Raw genomic sequence first — 21102 nt, forward strand, 5'->3', positions numbered from 1 at the left:
ATGACTCTTTTGAGGCTCAGTTTACTTATTCTGTGGCAGTGGTTTAGTTGCTCAGTCATGTCCAACTCTTGCCACACCATGGACCGTAGCCTGCCAGGCACCTCTGTCCATGGGATTCTCCAGGCAAGAATACTGGAGTGGGGTGCCATTCCCTTCTCAGGGGATCTTCCCAACCCAGAGACTGAACCCTGGTCTTCTGCATTGCACGCAGATTCTTTACAGACTGAGCCACACGGGAAGCCCTTCTTAATCTATAAAACAGGGCCATCATCATAATGCCTTCCTACATGTGTCCTTATCTGTTGAGGACAATCAGTGAAAGCACTTTAGAAACGTTAAAGCGGGGGGCGGGGCAGAGAGGCTCAGGGAGGAGGGGCTATATGAGCACTTACAGCTGAATTACACTGTTGCACAGCAGAAAGCAACACAACATAGCAAAGCAAGTATCCTCCAATTGAAAAGAAAATTCTGCTTTACATGAATGATTTAAAGAAAAGCAACACTAAAGCCATACACATTTTGTTTTTATTATCGGCACCCACTTTTCTCTTTCACCATTGAAACCAAACATTGAAATGGCAGAGATTACTGTCACTCCATTGACTTTCTTAAAGGACTGCATTACTCAAGAGAGTCTGAAAGCAGGTCACTGATTTTTTTTTTTTTTTTTAATGACTCGGACATTTTGAAAAACAAGTCTGGCAAACAAGCTGGTTCTCTCTTGTTTGATGTGGTCAAAATTCCTTCTTGGTCATGTGACCCCTAACTCACAATGTGATGCTCATTTTAAAAACACAAACAAACCTGTTTGGGGTTTTTTTCCTTTCTTTCTTTTTCAACTTCACTTTGGAAGCTATGGGATTGATCAGAAGGGCAGGCAGGCGATAGTGTCTTCCAGGGGTACTGGTGTGAGAGCTATAATCTGAGGATCTCTGGGTCACAAGGAAAAGGCGACTCAAACATCTGATGTATGTATCCCAACCCTAAGCCACCTGTGAGCATTCCTGGTGCCATGAAGAATGTCTGGGTTAGTTCACAGTGAGGGGGGAACAGTCCTTTCTTAGTAATAATTTTTAAAATTATTTTAAAACCACAAAAAAGTAAGGTACTTAATCATGAATAAAAGTATGTTGTGTGTATGTGTGTGTGTTGTGTGTGTGTGTGTGTGTGTGTGTGTGTGTGTGTGTAAAACTGAAAGCTCCTTATAATTCATGGGGAAATAGTGGAAGTGTTTCTGATAACATAGAATCAAATTAAGCATGTCTATTACATTGTTACTGGTATTACATCTGTTACTGGTTAATACTATTCAGAAAGTTCTAACCCATGCAATATGACACGTAGACCTATTACCACTAGTAAGGAGGAGAGACCTTTTTAGCATTATATGCTTGTAATGCCATTATATATACCCTTGGGAAAATGACAATCATTAAGGAAAAGACACTATTAGGAATAAATGAAAGGATTCAATCCTTAATAAAAGGAATCAGAGTGGCCTTGGATAAAATACACAGAACTCAGTAGCTTTCTCTTACTAATCTGTCATTAAAATATAATGATGAAACAGAGTGGGAGTACCTGGGACCAAGCCTTATTTAGTAGCTTTGTCGTTATGATAGTAGCTCCTTGAAAGAAAAAAAAAGGGGGGGAGGGGTGTTTGTTTTTAATGTATAGTAGAGATTTGGGAAAAGCAGAGAAGCCCAGTGATGGATAATGACTAATCTCCCCCAGACAGACCTTAGTAATAATTGCAGGGGAAGAGCCCTCTATAAAAAGTAAGAACTTGAATTTTAGAGTCAAACAGACCTAGGTTGGAATACCAGAGGTATCGTTTATTAGGTTGTTGGTTGTTGGTTCTCAGGTAATATGCATGTCTACTCTGAGCCTGTTTTTTAGTTTGTGAAATGGGAATAGCAGAGGCATCTGCCTCATGGGTATAGTGAGGTTTGTGAGTTAATCCATGAATAGTGTTTCCCAGATCCTGTACTCAGTGAAAGCTTCCATGTACTCTGGGCTCTAGACCTGGGCCCTAATCTGCTACACTAGGGAATCCCAGGGCATTTCTCCAGTTATTATTTGTAGCAATCACATATTTTTAGCACCAATAATGCAGATAGCATAGAGCAGAACAGAGGATACTTTCTTTCCTTTTTTATTTTTTAAACTTCTTTCTTTTACATTGGAGTACAGCCAGTTAACAATGTTGTAACAGTTTCAGGTGGACAGCAAAGGGGCTCAGCCATACATATCCATGTATCCATTCTCCCCCAAACTCCGCCCCCATCCAGACTTACCTATAACATTGAGCTGAGATCCCTGTGCTACACAGTAGGACTTTGTTGGTTATCCATTTTAAATATAGCAGTGTGTACATGTCCATCCCCAACTCCGTAACTGTCCCTTCCCAGCCTCCTCCCCTCCTGACAACCATAAGCTCATTCTCTAAATCTGTGAGTCTGTTTCCAGAACCATTTCCAACATGAACCAGGGACAATCATATCATACACATGGGCTGAAGAATCTCTAAGACAGGCTAGTGATTCAAAGGAAGTCAACAAAAATGCACATGAGGGAAGGGATTATGGTCAGTATTACTTACCTTTTTCTCCTCTGTATCTAGAACAGTGCCTGTCCCTCAGTTGGTGCTTAATAATTGTTACTGAATGAATGCATGAATGCACCAGTGATTTAGCTGTGCCGAGGAATTGCTAAGCGGTGTCACTTTGGACACTGCTCTTTCCTGGGTTCCACTCATGCCGCTCTTGTTTTTTCTCTCCAGCAGATCTCAGTCTCGGGAGGAGGTTTGCCCCCTGTCAGCACCTTGACGAATATCCACAGCCTGTCCCACCACAATCCCCAGCAATCTCAAAACCTCATCATGACCCCCCTCTCTGGAGTCATGGCCATTGCACAAAGTAAGCTCTGTTCTTGGTCAGAAAACTTGGGGGCAGGGAGGAGTGCTTTGGGAAATGAGTCAACCTGATTTAAAAAAAAACAGTAAAGAAGATATTCTTCCAACTCATCCACCACTTGTAGATTTGATTCAACTCATTTCGTTCCTTATCTCTCTCCTCACGATTTGGATGGTTCAGCCTAAAATTAGAAGAAATTAGGGAATGGAGTTGAATCTGGGTCATAGCTCACCAGCTGTGCATCTTGGGTCAAATTATTGCATCTTTATGAGGGTCAGTCTTCGCATCTGTAAAATGGGTTGTTGGGACAATCCAATGACTGGGTATTTAGACACGCTTGTACATTGATAAAGTATGAATATGTATAATATTGTAGCTTCTATTTTTGTCCAGTGTTCATTCCTATCCCTGAGTGTGTGGTGGGTTTTCCAGGAGGTTGGGTTGTGCTGATGTTCCTTTGTGTTGTTTGAGGTGGAGTAAGACATGAGGGGTTCCCTTCTTTTTTTAAAAAATATAAGATTTATTAATTGATTGATCTTATTTTGGACATGCCCCCATGGCATGGCATGTGGGATCTTAGTTCCCCAACTAGGGATTGAACCTGTACCCCCTGCAATGGAAATGCAGAGTCTTAACTACTGGACACCTGGAAAGTCCATGGGCTTCCTTCTTAATGGGGAATTCTGTATGGTCAAATGAGACCTCTTTGGCAGGTGGTGAAATATACTGAGAAGGAACTCTGTGTGAAACTGTCATAGCATCTCTGAGCCTTGGCAGGTTTAAAGAGAAATAGATTATTTATGCCCAGGCCTGAAGATGGAGCGAGGCGTCAGGTCCTTCCAGCTCTGGGGGCTCACCTTCCACAGCCAGTCTTTCCCCATCCATCACAGATGGGCCATTTCAGTGCAAGAAGGCTGCCATGGGTGTGCCTGTGGATGCCACTCTCAGAGTAATGACATTGCTGCGTATTCAGTGTATTTTCAGCCTTGTGTTGACAACTCAGGCCAAGTCTTCCCTGTGATCCAGGAAGCATCCATGAGAGGTCTTGGGGATAGCTATGGGAGGTACATTTCCCGTCTTTCTTCTACCCTGGGGATCACCCGCTGTCTTTGTGGCCTCTCTGTGTCCAGTGCCCGCATAAACCACTTTTTTATTTGTTCCTGCCTTTTTTGCTCCTCTGTCCATTCTTCCTAAACCTTATCTAGCCTCACATCACTTCTGAAGGGATGGACTTGTGCTCCCTGAGGGCAAAACAGAGCAAGGCCCATAGGAGTTACCTGGGTCTATTGAATGAGTACATTTGGCCCCCTCTCTGTCCTCAGCTGCTGGGAAACTGACACCTTCCCCACTTAGTTTTATAAAAGGAACCTTTAGCGGACTCACAAAATTAAAAAAGGTATTTTAAATTTGCTTCCTTTTCATGGGGCCGTTATGGCTGAAACCAGCTTGCTTGACTTCTAGGAGATTTGATTAAAAGGCCCATGGATAAGATACCTCATCTCTATTCCTACAATCAAAACTATACCAAACTGTCCCATTTACCTTCTTTCTTCGCTCCAGCTTTGGCTGACACACACAGTTCTATATTTTCTTAGGCACTATCTGAATTAAAATTTTCCCTGGAGCTGTTACACATTTTTTTTCATTTTGGTCCTCCTAATTTTTCTTACCTATAATTCTCTATCTTCTTATAATAATCTTATTCTCCAATTGCAGACAGCCAATATCAGAGTGCACTGACCTTAGATGGATGTGTGCGTGTGTGTGTGTGTGTGTGTGTGTGTGTGTGTGTACTTGCAGTGGGGAAAGCATGAAGCATGGTGAGGGTCACCAGCAAACATGGTTGAGACACCGCAGTCCTACCCCAGGGAGTGTCAGAATGAAGAATCGGTTATGGAGTCCGAGCTTGTTCTGTTCTCTACACCACAGGCCAGTAAATCAAGAGACAAGTTGTTAGGCAATAAATAGCCAACTCCTGTCCTGTTGAATAGGGCTTCCCAGGTGGCGCTAGTGGTAAAGAGCCTGCCTGCCAATGCAAGAGACATGAGACAAGGGTTCGATCCCTGGGTTGGGAAGATGCCCTGGAGGAGGGCATGGCAACACACTCCAGTATTCTTGCCTGGAGAATCCCTTGGACAGAGGAGCCTGGTGGTGGGCTGCAGTCCATAGGGTTGCAAAGAATCAGACACAACTGAATCGACTTAGCACGCACATCCTGTTGAGTATGTGGGCCCTGCTTGGTGACTGCAGAGGCCCAAGGAGAATGTGATAACAGACCCCCCCCCCCCCCAGCAGTGCCAATTCATCATTCCCTACTCACCTATTGGACTGGATAACATGCTTCTTAAGCAGGAACCAGTGCCCAGAAAACAGATGGGAAAGCCAAGAGTCACACTCTGCGGGAGCTCGGATGACATCAGTGGCTTTCCATCCTGGAACTGAGGCACATTAGGGGCACAGCCTGTGTTGAAAATAAAATTCCTGGGCCTCACCTCCAAAGGGTCTGACTCATTATATCTTGGGTGGGGCCGAGGAATGTGTATTTCTTAAAGGGCTCCTCAGGACGACTCGAAAACAATAGGCTGGTTGCAGAACCAGGTCCTCCAATGTCATCCACTCCAGACGGCATCATTTGCTTTTCTAGGCAGAGACTTCCTGAAAAAAGCAGTGGCGATGGGCTTGGGGAGAAGACAGCAAATCCATGGGGCTCCCTTGGAGTCTGAGACCTTATGGGAATGTTAGGAAACAGATCAGGGTGTCAAGCGAGACAGAGCCTGGAGGAGAAGCCGAGCCCCTGGGGAGTTAGAGATAGTGCTGTTCTGAGTGATCAGAGGACCCCTCCTTCCCAGCCCCACCCAGGTGAGCCAGGAGGGGGCTTATTCCCCTTCCCTTCTCTGCTCACCTTTTAGGTTTCTGATAACGGTATCAGCTAAAGCTCTGAGCAGGCAATTGTTGAGGCCTCTGCACTATCTCCACGGAGCACTTCCCCCTCCTGTGAACCTGCTTATGGAACCCTCTCCATCTCAGGAAAGGCTCTCCAGGTGTCTTTTCCCGCATCTGCCTAAAAAAGAGACCTTTTTTCTGGGCTTCCGTCTTCAGCTTGTTCTAGCCCTCCCCCCACCATTTCCCAGAAAAAAGTGAAAGAAAGTGGAGTCACTAAGTCGTGTCCAACTCTTTGTGACCCCATGGACTGTAGCCCACCAGGCAAGATTCTCCAGGCAAGACTACTGGAGTGGGCTGCCGTTTCCTTCTCCAGAGGATCTTCCCAGCCCAGGGATCGAACCCAGGTCTCCCACATTGCAGACAGGCGCTTTACCATCAGAACCACCAGGGAAGTCCCCCAAAAAATGAGGTCAAATCAAAGGAACCTTGGCAACTCCAAGAAAGAAGTTGGGAGTATCTTTCCCCTCATCCTCCCATCCCCAGCCCTACCCCGCTTCAGCTACCTGCCCCAGAATCCCGTCCAGGGAGCCAACGGAGGGTGGGTACCAGGGACCTGATCTTGGCAGCACTGGCCCCAGTTCTAAAGAGACCTCAGGATATAGACACAGTACAGAACCACGGAGGCCCCGTCCTCCAGAACAGAAAGATGGCAGCACCTACGCTCACCACCAGCCTTCAGCTCATCACTTCCTCCTTCCAGTCCATGGTCCTTCCGTTGCCACCAGCCCTGTGCTGCCAGATAAGACACACTCACTTCATATTCTGGCTGAGTCGCAGTGTTTTATCGCCTCTGCTCTAGTTAACAGAATGAGCATCTGACCTCTCTCAGATCATCGCACAGCCGACCGAAGGAGGGTCTTCAAGCTGCAGGCCTCTAGGACTGTGGAGGAGGTTTTGTTTTTTTATCAAAATGTGGGCCCCTGCACACTCCTGCCCCCTGCCGGACAGACATATCTGGGCCGTAATCTGTACCTTACTGAGCAAGCCTCCCTCAGAGCCAGGCATGGATGGATTGGGCAGATATATTGTTGTTGTTGTTCAATCGCTCAGTCGTGTCCGACTCTTTGCAACCCCATGGACTGCAGCACGCCAGGCTTACCTGTCCTTCACCGCCTCCCAGAGTTTGCCCGAGTTCATGTCCATTGAGTCAGTGATGCTGTCCAACCTTCTCATCTTCTGTCATCCTCTTCTCCTACTTTCAATCTTTCGCATCATGAAGATCTTTTCCAATGAGTGGGCAGACATAGAGTGCTGCAACCCCAAGGGGGCTTTGGGAAACAGGACAGTTTTGGGAAACCCTCAGACCTCAGTCAGACCTGTTGAAACCCCATTTCCATCTACAGCTGTTTGTGGAATGTGGGCGAGTCACCTTATCTCTCTAAGCCTCGATTTTTCAGTCTATAAAATGGGTCTATAAAATTGCTTCCTGGGCAACCTCTTATGCAACAGCCTCAACCCAGTGCTGGCAAACAGCAGGGGCTCTGTTGATGACCGTTCAAGTCTGTTCGCCTTTGCTCACCCCTGAAGCCGTCTCTGATCCTTCCTCTCGTTCCCACAGGCCTCAACTCCTCCCAAGCTCAGAGCGTCCCCGTCATCAACAGCGTGGCTGGCAGCCTGGCAGCCCTGCAGCCCGTCCAGTTCTCCCAGCAGCTGCACAGCCCTCACCAGCAGCCCCTCATGCAGCAGAGCCCGGGCAGCCACATGGCCCAGCAGCCCTTCATGGCTGCAGTAACTCAGCTACAGAACTCACACAGTAAGGACCTGGGCATGTCGGGGCGGGAGCCCCAAGGGGCCTCAATGGCCAGTGTCTTCACTCTCTGGGTCTGAAGTTTCTTGGAAGCTTCCTGGTTTGGTCACTTTTCCCTACCTGTGATCAACCAAGACAATTTCTTTCTTTCATTTTTTAAAAAATGTGTTTGGCTGCACTGAGTCTTCGTTGAGGCACACTTCGTTACAGTACGTGGGATCCTTAGTTACAGCGTATGGGATCTAGTTCCCGGCCCAGGGATTGAACCTGGGACCCCTGCGTTGGGAGCACGGAGTCTTAGCCACTGGGTCACCTGGGAAGTCCCAAGACAATTTCTTAAGCACAACTCTTATGCGATGCTGTGCCTTTTCTGGTCCTCTTCTCTACCCCTGGAATTCCCAGGGGAGATTTTGCAGAGACCAGTGAAGGCCGATACGGGAAGAGAAGCTAGAGATAGAGATCTGGGGAGGTAATATAAATGTGGGACGAACCCATGCCCCCTTTCCCGCCCTAGTTCCCATGACCCTCAGACCCTCAGGCAGGCTCACCCCTTTTTCCGACAAGCCTCAACTTAGCCTTTTCAGCCCAAAATTCCAGGCAGCTGTTATCAGATGATCAGACTTGGCATATAACTTGCCTCATAAGTGTCTTCTCTGAATTTGAAAAATCTTCCGGAGTCCCCACACTCTCTGATTTCCACCCGCCAAACATCTCTAATCAAGAACCATAAACATAGGTGGAAAAAACCACCTGCACATGGAACATTAGTTTCTGCCCCATGCAGAGAGGCTGCTTCCCACCTCCGATGTTTTCACCTACCCTAGGACTACCTTTCAACCATTTAGCTTTGGGGGTGTGTTTTTTGTTGTTGTTTTTTTTTGCCATGCTGAGCAGCCTGTGAGATCTTAGTTCCCCAACCAGGGATTGAACCTGTGCCCCCTACCTTGGAAAGGTAGGATCTTAACCACTGGACCCCCCGGGAAGTCCCCCTTTCAACCATTTACTTCCCACCTACCCCTAGCCCCCATGTCTCCCCCTCCTGAGCCCTAGAGCCCCAGCCCTCTGGCTATGTCAGGCGGCCCTTGCTTCCAAGTCTGGGGAGAAAAAATGGGAAGGATGGTTTTCTATCTTCCAGCACAACCCCATGCACACACCTGGGCTGCCTCTGGAATAGAGCAATAGTCTTGCATCAGACAGGCCTAGATTTAAATCCTGGCTCTGAGCCTTAGCAGCTATGTAGCCGGTGGTAATTTCCTCAGCTACTCTCAACTTCAGTTTTTTCATCTTAAAATGGAAATAGTGTGCATGTGGAGTCACTATGAAAGTGAAACAAAAGTAGGTATGAACTGTGTTTGGTAAGCATTAAGAGTTATTAAAATGCGGACTTCCCTCGTGGTCCAGTGGTTAAGACTTCATGCTTCCAGTGCAAGGGGTGTGGGTTTGACCCCTGGTTGGGGAACTAAGATACCACATGCCACGTGGCCAAAAAATTTGAAAAATAAATATTTAAAAAGAGTTATAAAAATGCAAATAATTATTTATAAGGGTGTCTAATAGGAGGAGGCAGGGCTGGGAAACAGGATTTCAATTGCTCTTCTGGCTGCGAGTCTGAGGGGCAATGGCTAAGTTCAGCCTCCTTCTACGCTCAGGGCTCCATCCCGCCCCAGGCCTGCAGAGCTGGTTCCTGCGTACCATCTCACATTCCAATCACATTTTCGTGGCTTTTAAAAAATCTGCCACAGCCTGCGGCAGAGCCTGGGACCACGTGTGTCACACTGTCCTTCCTCCCCAGCCCTGACAGTGTCCTCCCCCGCCTCACCTGGGCAGGATTCCTCAGTGGCGAGGCTTGGGTGGGACAGAGAGGGGTCACCAGCAACCTGTGCACTGCCGAGGCCCCGCTGTCCTGGCTGGCTCTGAAGAGAGAGCTCATGGGGCCCCAGACCAGGAAATAACCAGCCTCCCACCAAGGGAAGGACAGGCTGAGACAGCAGGCTGTGACCTTTACCCCCATTCCCTACTGGAGGACTCCTTGGTAGAACAAGCTGGTCCCTCCCTCAAAGCCAAACATCCACATGCTTTCTGGGTTGGTCATGTGACCTGGAATTTACATGAATCTTATGGATGAACTAGCATGAGTCAAAGTTTCCAGACTTGGTGGACACATACTGGAAAAACAAAAAGTGAAAACCACATGCTTCTGGAGCTTTTATTGAAATCTAGGCTCAGGGAGCTTCCCTGGTGGCTCAGACGGTAAAGAATCTGCCTGCAATGTAGGAGATGTGGGTTCAATCCCTGGGTCAGGAAGATCCCCTGGAGAAGGGAATGGCAACTCACCCCAGTACGGAGAATCCAATGGACAGAGGAGCCTGAAGGGCTACAGTCTGTAGGGTCGTAAAGAGTCAGACACGACTGAGCAACTAACACGTTTGTCCATCATACTTCATTTGTGTGATGTCATAAGGCATTTTAGTGCAAACTGGGACAGCCCAAAATTATACAAGTAACGACACCCATGTCTATTTAACAATTATTAATCAATCTACAATTGCTAGCATGAGACCTAGGACTTGAGTCACTACAGAAAAAGTAAGCAAACAGGCCAGCTCCTTCATTTTGCCAGCTACTATGAACTTTTTTGGACTTAAATTCTCAGATGCACCACATATACCACAGGATCAGTTGTGTTTGGGGTGTTTGTTTGTTTGTCTTTGAATATTTCTTTCTGTGCCAATCTTAGTTGCAGCATGTGGGACGTAGTTCCCTGACCAGGGATCGAACCCCGGCCCCCTGCATTGGGAGCATGGAGTCTTAGCCACTGGATTACCAGGGAAGTCCCAGGATCACTTGCTGATATCCAGGCATCTAATACTTTGGAAGTCAGGGAAAGAAAGTGCTCCCGCCACAGAAGTGCCATCCACCTCTATACACCAGGCACTGTGGAAACCTATTTATCTATTTGGTAAACTGCTTTAAACACAGTCTCTTTTAATCCTACAACAGATAGCATTCCCATTTTACAGAGGAGGAAACTGAGGCTAACTGAGTTGATTAAGGAGGCAGGATTTAAACACATGGCCATTCTTTTTGATCACATCACACTGCCTTGCCCAAACATAACTACCACCCACCCCCACCCCCTTTTATCTGCCTGGGGAAAAAGGAACAGTGGTGTGGGATGAGGGGTGGTCTGTAGCTGTGCTTACACTCTTGCTGGATCTGCACCTTGACCTTGTCTTCACTCTGTCTCTGCAGTGTACACACACAAGCAGGAACCTCCCCAGTATTCCCACACCTCCCGGTTTCCATCTGCGATGGTGGTCACAGATACCAGCAGCATCAGTACGCTCACCAACATGTCTTCCAGTAAACAGGTAATGCTGGCAAGAAGGTAGGGGACGGGGAGGGATGACTATGACTGCTGATGTGCAGAGCACGTGACAGTGTGGACTCGGCCTCAGTGTGGTCCTTCTGAGGCTCCCTGGGTACTTTCTAAAAGAATCCCTGAGGTCACAAGGCAAAGAAGATGGGCCACAGGCTGAAGGGGCTTATTGCTCCCCTAGCATCCCTAACAAGAGCACTAGAGTAGTGAAGTGTGCTCAGCTGCTGCAGACTGGATTATACAGAGCCTGCAGGCACTGGGGTTGAGTTTCCCCAGTGGGTTGGTCATGATCCACGGACAGGGTATTCCCAAGGAGGGCTCAGAAAGTCAGACCCTCTGGAGTCTCACGCTTTGCAAGAGGGATCCCTGAGGATTTCCCATCAGTTAACAAATAGAGAAAACGAACAGTGAGTCAGAGGTCCCAAGGCTGATTCACCCAGTTCAGAACTCATCCTGAACCCCCAATGCTGTAAGCTCCAGAAAATGACCCAATTCTGCCAACCCACGGGGACTCCCCAGTAGACAGCCTGGCCTTACCAGGGGCCTGTATTCACTTGGTGTTTTATAGAGAAGCTCAGAATCAGCTTCCTGGTGCATTGAAAGTGGGGAATCCAGAGGCTTAGTCACCATTTCAGTTGATGACTAACTCCCACCTCCACATACATAGAGAGGATGAGGGTAAAGACGACCCATGGTGGGGCTACAGCTTGGGCAGCTGGACTCAAATGAGACACTGAGAGTTAGGAAACTGGACCAGACGTCTGAACGCAGGTTGCAATTCCAGAGTAACACAATAGGACCTTTTAGTAGCTGGGGTCTGTGCAGTGTGGGAACTGTTTGGCCTTTATTGATTGTTAGATAAGTAGGTGACAACCTTGAACTTCATGTCAGAGGCTCTCGGCAGCGTTTGGTCCTGTGGATGATCTTTTTTTTTTTCCCCCATCAAATCACACTTCATCCAATGCCATGTGCTCCTGAGCAAGTTATTTCATGGGCTCAGCCTTCTCTGTTCTTCCTTTGCCCCCATCTCCTCCTGGTCCTGCAGTATCATGAAACAGGTGGATTCAGTTCCTGGCTTTGCCACTTGCTCGGTGACCTTGACCTCCCTGAGCCTTCACCTTCCTCATCTCTAAAACAAGTCGTGGCATCTACTTGTTGGGCGGATTTGATTATGCCATGTAGATTAAGTGCCTGGCACATCTTGGGCTCTGAAACATACATGACCTAGTCCTTCGGGCTGTGGAATGAGGTGGGGTAGGGAGGGAGAGGTGTGTGGGACCCACTTTGCTATCCTTCTCTCACCCATTGGAAGATGAAAGGACAGCCCCCGTTGCCCTGCCCTTAGACTCCCGTGCGATTTCCCACTCTTTGTAGTGAGCAGGGAAAACATTTATCTGTGCTCACCAATCTCAATCAGGGGGGCAGCCAGGCGCAGCAGCCCTGCTTGGGAATACCTTCCCCTTTGAAAGGTTTATCAATCCATCTGCCGCTTGGGCAGCCCTGGACGGGGCTGTGATTAATGATTCCTGTCTTTCCCAAGTTGACTTTGATGCTTGCTTGTTGAAAAAAGTCCTCTGAATTCAGGAAATGGCCTCTTAATCAAAACACTTCGAGATGCTCTCTGAGATGCTGTACCGGCCCCCAAATGGGACTGAGTGGCCAGCTGACCTTGACGCCACATAAATGAGCCTCTAGAACTACTGTGAAGTCATCTCGAAACCCCCAGACATTTCAGGAGTCTGACGATAGACTCACAGTTCTATAGGATGATGACGATGACATTTAGTAAGGCTAACACTCTTCATGTAACACTGTACAATTTATGCTTCTCACGAACGTTATCTCGTTGTTTTCTTTTTGCCAAAACCTCCTAAGAAGTACAAAGAAATAAACCAAGGCTCAGAGATGCAGGGTAACCTGCCCAAAGTCACAAGAGATGATATGCTAGGACTGAACTTCCAGACTTTTGGTCTTAGATTCTAAATCCTGGACCTTTCCCACTAAAACACTACTCATCTTCTAATACCGATCTTTTTATTTATTTTTCACTGCTTTGGGTCTTCACTGCTGTGCACGGGCTTTCTCTAGTTGCAGCGAGCAGGGACTGCTCTTCCTTGCAGTACAGAGGCTTCTCATTGAGGTGGCTTCTCTTGTTGCAGAGCACAGGCTCTAGGGCTCATGGGCTCCGTAGTTGAGGCGCAGGGACTTAATTGAGCCAAGGCTTGTGGGACCTTATTTCCCAGACCAGGTTCATTGGCAGGCAGATTCTTAACCACTGGACCACCGGGAAAGTCCTGGCAATACCCGTCTTTAAAACGCCTATGGTAGTCACTGCTCTTGTGGTCTGTAACAGTCAGGAACAAGAGTAAAAATTAAACCTACATAACTATATTCCAGTCAGGAAACTTTCTTCCTGCAAACAACAGGAGAAGAGAGGGTAGGAAACATGGAATAAGAGGAGAGTGAAGATGCCGCCTCCTGGCAGCAGGAGGAACCCAAGGGGAGGAAAAGTTGTACACACTCTGTTCTGAAGGCAAAGGGTTAGAAGTGAGTTTCAGAAGGGAATTGGTGGCAATTCTGCTTTTTTGTTGTTTGAAAGTGTTCTTTTCCGAAAAGCATTTCAAGACTATTGCTAGGAACCAGGAGCCCATGACATAAGGAGAGGAAGATTCCTTGGCCAAATGTGTTGGGGGAACAGCTGGGTTTAGCAGAAACCCCACAGGACAGGGCTTCTCAGAATCTCTCCTGTGCCAATGTGGGCATTGAACCGGGACCCATCCTGGGCAGGGCTGCTTTAGAGGCATTGTAGAATGCTAGGAAAAGGGTCTGAGCCAATCCTGGCTCCTTCACACCTGCTCCATGACCTTGGGCAGTTAATTCAGGGCTGTGAGTCTCAGGTTCTTCATCTCCAAAGGGGAAGCTCCCACCTCCCTCATACAGAATATTCAAAGTGCCTGAAGATCATGCCTGGTACTGAGTCATATGCTCGAAGTGACAGCTTCCTTCCTGTTCCTACCCCTTTCTGTCTGTGATCCCTTAGAAGACACCTTCCATTAGGTCCTTCAGGATTGAACTCACTGCTTGGTCTGCACGTGGTCAAAGGAGGTTCTGACAATAACATGTCTCAGGGTTGGGACCATTTCTCTGGCACATGCTGCCTCCTGGGCTGGGGCTCCAGATCCCTGCTTCCCACTGTCCTGCTACACAAGGATGCCCTTTCACCCACCTCCCAGGAAAAAAAGCCAGTAGTTCAGGCCTTTCAAAGCACCCAAGCCCTTTGTGTGTGGCCAAATGCCTGGCCTTTAGTAGATATTCAGTAAATATGAATGAGTGAGTGAATGAATGAGTGAATGAATGAATACATTCAAATCTAGCATTTTTTTTTTGAGTACCTCCCATTTGCCATGTAGCACTCCAGGTGATTTTCCATCTTACCTTTCCTGGCTAACCCTCCTGCAAGGTAGAAATTTTTATGCCTAATTTACAGAGCCAAAAACAGAGATTCAAAGATGGGGTGGAATCTGGCTAAGCATACAGGATGGTAAATCTGGAGCTAGAGTTCCAGACTTTGGTTCTTCTCACTCCAAATCCACTCAACAACACTCACCTTCTAAGATCCATTTTTAAAGTGCTTATAAAAATGACTCAAGGTTATGCCGGCCTGAGGCTAAAGCCAGGATTTGACCTTGTCTCCCAGTGTTTTCCACTGTCAAGACAGGCATGCCGCAAGACCTTGTGGATCATGTTTCAGAAACCTCCGGCTGGAACTTTCTTGCTGGGAATCCTTGGCAGCTACTGCCCTCTGTCCTTTCCAGAGCCTGTCTCCTGTCACCAGCCTCCCCTCCCCACCCCACAATGAGTCCTGGCGAATTACCATCTAAGTGGGTCTCTGCCTGAACCTCCTGCAAAAACAACAGCCCTCTAGCCTGGAAACCAGACCACAGCAAGCACCAGCCTTGGCTAAAACAAGTGTGGGCAGGTTGTGAGCAGACTCCTGTTTCCACAACTCTACCCACTGCTCCACTTCCTAGTTTATATAGAGAGAGGTCAGGAGAGGACCACCACCCCCTCGACCCCACCCTCTGCCCAGTGCAGTCACCCATCAGGGGTGCTGATGAGAAGGAGGTGGGCAGCCTCATCATAAATCCCCTGAAACTGCACCCACCCCACCACCCGCTCCTACCCCTTTCCCACGCGCTCCCGACCTTCCCCCCCGCCCCCCGCAGTGGTGAGGCAGTGTGGGCTTGATGGTAAAGAGCCAATGTGGGAATTAGACAGACCCCGTCCCCAGCTTCTGCCGCTTTCTACCTATGTGACCAAAGGCAAAGGTCCAGCCTCTCTGAACTTCAGTTTTCTTACCTGTAATATGAAGATAACGATTTCTCCTTTGTGGGATCATTGAAAGGGCAAAATGCAATAAAACTTGTAAAACACTCAGCTCAGTGCTTGGCTGGGAACACCCAGTCTGTGGCAGCTGGGTCAACCTTGGCTTTCCCTGAGGGTAACCTTGGGTGTCTCTCGAGCTTAGGAAGGAGGATTTTAAATGGTAAAGGGCATTTATTTCCCCCTGGTGTCCCACTCAGAAGATAAAAGGCAGTAATCTTACATAGTGGGTTTTCTGTTGAGACATCCTGGGCAAGTCATTTAAAATCTCTCTAAGCCTCAGTTCCCTCATCTAAAACACTGCAAGTATAATCATTACTTGTAATGAATAGAGCTATCATTAATCTACCTTAATAGATTATTAATAATCATCTGTATTCACTGTCTCCACTTCGTCACCCCCAATTCTTTTTATTTTCTTATTTTTGTTGAGGTATAGTTGCTTTATTCTCTGAGTTTCACCATAGCAATTCACAATTTTTAAAGGTTATACTTCATTTATAGTTATTATAAAATATTGGCTATATTCCAGTATCCATGCTGCACATTAGATCCTTGTGGGTTATATATTTTATTCATAGTAGTTTGTGCCTCTTAATTTCCTCTCTTGTCCCACCCCTCTCCCCTCTCCCCACTGGTAACCACTGGTCTGTTCTCCATATCTGTGAGTCTGTCTCTTTTCTATTATAGTCACTAGTTTGTTGTATTTTTTAAATTCCACATGTAGTGACACCATACAGTATTTGTCTTCCACTGTCTGACTTATTTCACTAAAGCATGATGCCCTCCTAATCCATCTATGCTGTTGCAAATGTGAAATTTCATTCTTTTTTATGGCTGCATAGACTGAAGCGACTTAGCAGCAGCAGCAGCAGCAGCATTCTATTGTATATACCTGGGGTGGGGGTTGTACAGAGACCTGTACGCCCCCATAGTTCTCTCTTGAGAGCATTGCAGACTGGCTTTTGTCCGCACATTCCTGAAACCCCTCTTGTCCAGTTCACTAATATCTCCACATTGCCAGATCCAGTGGTTACTTCTCAATCTCTATCTCTGACGTAGCCGATCACTCCCTCTTTTTCTCTCTTGAGTCTTAGGACATTACCCATTCCTGGTTCTCCTCCTATGGCACTGGCCACTCCTCATTTCCTTGGCTGCCAGCTCATCTTTGCAACATTTACTAGTTGAGGGGCTCTGGGACTCATTCTTTGGCCTCTTCTCCTCCATGTTTATTCCTGGGTGATCTCCAGTCGCATGAATTTGGGTCAGGTGTACACGACCATGGGTCTTATAATTCCATCTCCGGTACTGACCTCTCCCTTCAGGGCACATTCACAAACCCAGTGCCTCTTTGGCAAGTACAGGTGCACGCCTAATATACCTCACTAGCATCTTAGATCAAGTCTGCCTAACACAGCAGCTCTTCATTTTGCCCCAGTTTCTCCTGACTGAAATTGCTTTCTGCTTGGGCTTGTCCATTTCCAAAAATGCCATCAGTTGTTCAGGTGAGACCCCTGAGATTACCTGTGATCATTTCACACCCCGCATTCCACATCCCGTCCATCAACGAGTTCTGCTAAGGGTACTTTAAAATGCATCCTCTACCTGACTGCTTCTTACCCACCCCATTAGTCTTGTGCTCCTGCAGCAGCCCCTAACTTCCCATTCTTGCCCCACAGAGATGGGTGTGCTCTGTTCACTACTCAGCAGCCAGAGTGGTCTCTGAGAAAGGAAAACCCATCATGTCATCCCCACCCCCCACCCCTGTCAAAAGTCTCCACTAGCTTCTGGTTGTAACTAGACTGAAGCAGAGACTTCCAAGACCCTATGTGGTCAGACTGAAGCCTCTCCTTCCTCTGTCCCTCGGCTTCAGCCGCACCAGAGCTGAAGGGCTCCCACCGCAGGACTTCTGCTCCTGCGGCACCTTCTGCTGGAGTGTACTTTAGTGTGCATCTTTGCATATGCTCGTTGCATCCAGCTCAAACCTCAGAGAGTGGGGGGATCACCTCCCAACCCCCCTGCATAATTTCTTCCCCCTTCCCTCTAGCCATTGTGACTTTTATCATGCTTATCTTTCGAGAGTGTCCATCTCCTTCTGAATTTTTATGTGATGCATTTCTTAACTCGTTCATTGTTCAAAACTCTCACTAAAATGTCAGCTCAGTGCGGGTGGGGACAGAGTCCCGTTCACAGCTGCATGCCCAGTGCCTGCGAAAGTGCTGAGCATAGGGAAGACCCACAAAACCATGTTAAATGAATGAATGATGATTCAAAGGCGTGATGTGAGAATTCTATGGAATGATGCGTGTCAAGGCTTTCCTTAGCAATGCAGCCTGGCACACAGTAGGACCTCAGTAGATGTCAGTTCTTCCCATTATGGATTAGATCTTCTTAGGGTGAGGACGTCCTTAAGAATCCTCCAGCCGCCCCACCCTCCAGACGGAGGGCTCTGTAGTCACTCGGGGACCCCCAGGCAGGGTCCCTGCGGGGCTGGCTGAGCCGGGCCTCTGTTCTGAGGGAGCCCAGCACGCCCCTTATCAGATGTTTGTGTTTAGACTCTGAAGGGGGCAAATAACTCTAGTTCCTTTGACAACATTTAGGGCTCTGCCACCATTTTATTATGTGAGCAAACATTTGATAGCTGGGAAGCCCATCCCTAATGACAGGTCATAGAATCTTGCTGGCGTCTGCTTATCTGTTCTTGGTGTTTGCTCTTCCATTGAAACCTGCAAGGTCACAAGCCGTTTTCTCTCTCCTCCACCTGAAATCTGAAAATTGGAAAAAGCTTGATAGTGAGGAGTAAAGGGACTGGAGAGAGCAGGGGTGGGTGGAGGGAGGAAGAGGAGGCAAAAGATATCAGAGGACCCTGCCCAGGGGCTCAAGAATGCAGAAGGGCCAGAAACCTGTCTCCGCAACATGGACGCACCACTCAGCCCCGCTCTGAGGAGCTCTGGGGGGTGGCGGGGGAGCACAGGGAGCAGCCCAGACCAGGGCACCCCAGGCAGCTTAACAAGGACAGTTGTACCAGCACCATGGGGAGGACAGCACGCCTAGCAGCCCATCTAATCCCCCAACAACCTTCATCATAAAGGTGGGGAAACCAAGGCCCAGAGAAAGGAGTTTGAATAAGAGCAAAGCGCGTAGGGACTTCCCTAGTGGTCCAGTGGCCAAGACTCCACACCCTCAAGGCCAGGGGCCCGGATTATCCCTGGTCAGAGAACTGGATCCCACATGCTGCAACTAAGAGTTCTCATGTCATAGCTAAGACCTGGCGCAGCCAAATAAATAAATATTAAAAAAAAAAAAAAAGCTAATAGAAGGCTCTTAACCTCAGTGTAATGTAAAGAACACTGTCTGGGAGGTCTCCCAGAACTGGTTTGAATCTCTGGCCCCACACTCTCCTAATTCCGAAACCTTGGGCAATTCCTGAACTCTCTTTGACCTTGCTTTCCTAATCTATAAAATGGACATAATAGCAGCCCCATACAAGGTTATGGCTGGGAGAACTGGTTAATGGAATAATAGTGGGATAAGAGGCCTTCAACAGTGTGATAGATATGTGAACGTGTTGTGTGTGGCTGTGTCTGTGTCTGTGTATGGAAGGGGGAGTGTTTGAGGGGGAGTCTTGAGAAAATGAACCGTTAAGTCAAAGGGCAGAACCTTCCTCTGAGATGACAACAAAGGGGAAGGGGAAGGAAGAGAAGCAAAGCTGGGGAAAAGGGACTCCCCGGAAGGAAAACGCGAGCTGTGATCTTGCATGACAGTTGAGATGAGCGAGGCCCACGGCTCTGGGAGTGGAGGCTGCCCCACATGGGGGTCTGGCTCTTCTCAGGGACTCCTCCATGCTGGGTCTCCTGCCCCAACCCACCCAGAAGCCTGGTCTCAAAGGCCTTTAGCCCTTGGATCCCAGTTCTCTGATTTCTTGTCTTGGTAGTAGCAAGCATTATAGAAGGCACTTTGCAATTTTCCACACTTTTTCCTGATGGAGCATTAGTACGTGGTGATTTTCTCTTGTGCTCTGTGGCCTTGGGGCTCAGCACAGACCAGCAGCATCAGCCCAACCTGGGAGCTGACTAGAAATGCAGGTTCTTAGGCCCACCCCCGGCCCACTGAGTCAGAATCTACCTTTTAACAGGATCTCTGCTACTCCGTTTGGGAAGGAATCTGGGGGACCCCTGCTCTTAGATTTCTTAGAATGAGACCCTTACTTCCTTCAAAAGCAAAAGCTCCCCATCCAGCTGTCATTGCCACCAAACTGAGCAATTTATAAAAAGCACTCTCACAGGAAGAGGAGTCCCATTTCAGGATAAAGGTCAGCAAGTTATGACTATTTCAAGGCAATTGGCAATTCACTTCTCTCTTCTAGGAGTGGCCGGCTCCTAGATTTTGCTAAAGGGAGCGTGTTTCAGGACCAGCCCTGCAGGACTCTGAGGGCACAGGGTCCCCACACCTCCAGCCTCCAGCTCTTTGCTGGTTGAGTTGGGTCTCAGCTCCCCCAGAGAAGCCAGACACTAAGGGCCCAGGTCCCCACCAGAGGCGCATAGCTGAGCTGTCTCTCCTCTCTCTCTGCAGTGTCCTCTCCAAGCCTGGTGATGCCCACACATCACTTACTTTGTGCACAGCAACAAGGACCCTTATTTTCCACATCATCACCCTCTGGGCAGCTGTCACGGAGAAGCACAGTGACCCGACATGCAGCACCTGCGAGAGGTCCCTGCTCACCTGCAGTCCTGCCGGCGCCTCGGACACTGGCTCTGACAGGCGCAGCCCCTTCTATGCAGTATTGTCACGATGCCTCTCCCAAGAAGTCTGGTCTGTCCTAGAGGCAGGGGACAAAGAAGCGGCGGAAGAGGAAGAGAGAAAGCCGTAGCGTCTACATCACTCTCTTTCATCGAACAAACTGAAGTGAAAACTTGAATCTGTTACTGAAATGAGAAGAGGAGGACACGTGCTATTGAACTGAGCCAAACACAATGTAAATATCAGCCACCTCCCCCTGTCCCGCCCCCCATCCCAGCTGATCTGGAGATTTCTTTTAAAGAAGTAAATTTGTCCAATGGGTGTAAACTATAAACTACTGTAATTAAGTGCAATTTTCCCCCTCTACTTCCTCTCCCCTCTGCCCTGTATATAATACTAAAGCGTCTATCGATTTTCTTTGTAAAGGTCAGAGTTGAATTTTCAAAGTGATTCTCCCCCTCTCTCTTCCCCCACGGAGAAATACCTAAGGCAGCAGTGAAGCCCTTGACCCGCTTCCTCAGCCCTGGACACACACAGAGACTGTGTATTTTGGACTGACTGCCAGCTCACTCTGATCTCCTGATGTTAAGACACACCTCTGGGTCCCTGGAAGGGCTGAACAGAGTGTCAGAGTAGTGTCTTAGCTTCCGGAAGGGTTGGGGGGCCAGCCAGGACAGCCCCAGGAAACCCCAAGGCAGGGACGCTGGCTGTTTGATAGCACAAGAAAAAGTTGACCTTTCAGAAAACCTCCCATTAAAACAATTTATTTTATCATGGCCCAGAGTCTCATATTTCTACCTCTGATGCTTTCCCTGCCTTGGTTTCTCCAAGAACCCCTGGCCCCTGGTCTTGGAATTTTCCATTTACTCCATGGGGCTCACTGCCAGCCTTATTGCTAAGGTAAGAAATGTTTTTTCCCCCAGTCAGACTCCAATACTTTGTCTTTCTATGACTCATCGGAGTAGACTTGGAGCCAACTCTCGGTGACTGTTGGT

The 21102-nt window shown here is 48.0% G+C and overlaps 1 protein-coding gene across 4 annotated transcripts in view; it reads left to right on the forward strand.

Annotated features, from left to right (window-relative positions):
* HNF1B (HNF1 homeobox B) overlaps window positions 1–20878 on the forward strand; it is a 61289-nt gene extending 40411 nt beyond the window's left edge. For 2 of the 4 annotated variants that reach the window (XM_006065501.3, XM_006065503.3), the window contains exons 6-9: window positions 2783–2918; window positions 7417–7611; window positions 10858–10976; window positions 19940–20878. In XM_006065501.3, the coding sequence (XP_006065563.1) occupies window positions 2783–2918; window positions 7417–7611; window positions 10858–10976; window positions 19940–19960 (471 nt within the window). In that variant the 3' untranslated portion in view covers window positions 19961–20878. The remainder of the gene's footprint in view (window positions 1–2782; window positions 2919–7416; window positions 7612–10857; window positions 10977–19939) is intronic. The other 2 variants (XM_006065502.3, XM_006065504.3) reach the window with 1 other exon arrangement.
* The last annotated feature ends 224 nt before the right edge of the window (window positions 20879–21102 follow it).

This window comes from Bubalus bubalis, chromosome 3 (assembly GCF_019923935.1).
Source record: "Bubalus bubalis isolate 160015118507 breed Murrah chromosome 3, NDDB_SH_1, whole genome shotgun sequence".
Taxonomy (NCBI): domain Eukaryota; kingdom Metazoa; phylum Chordata; class Mammalia; order Artiodactyla; family Bovidae; genus Bubalus; species Bubalus bubalis.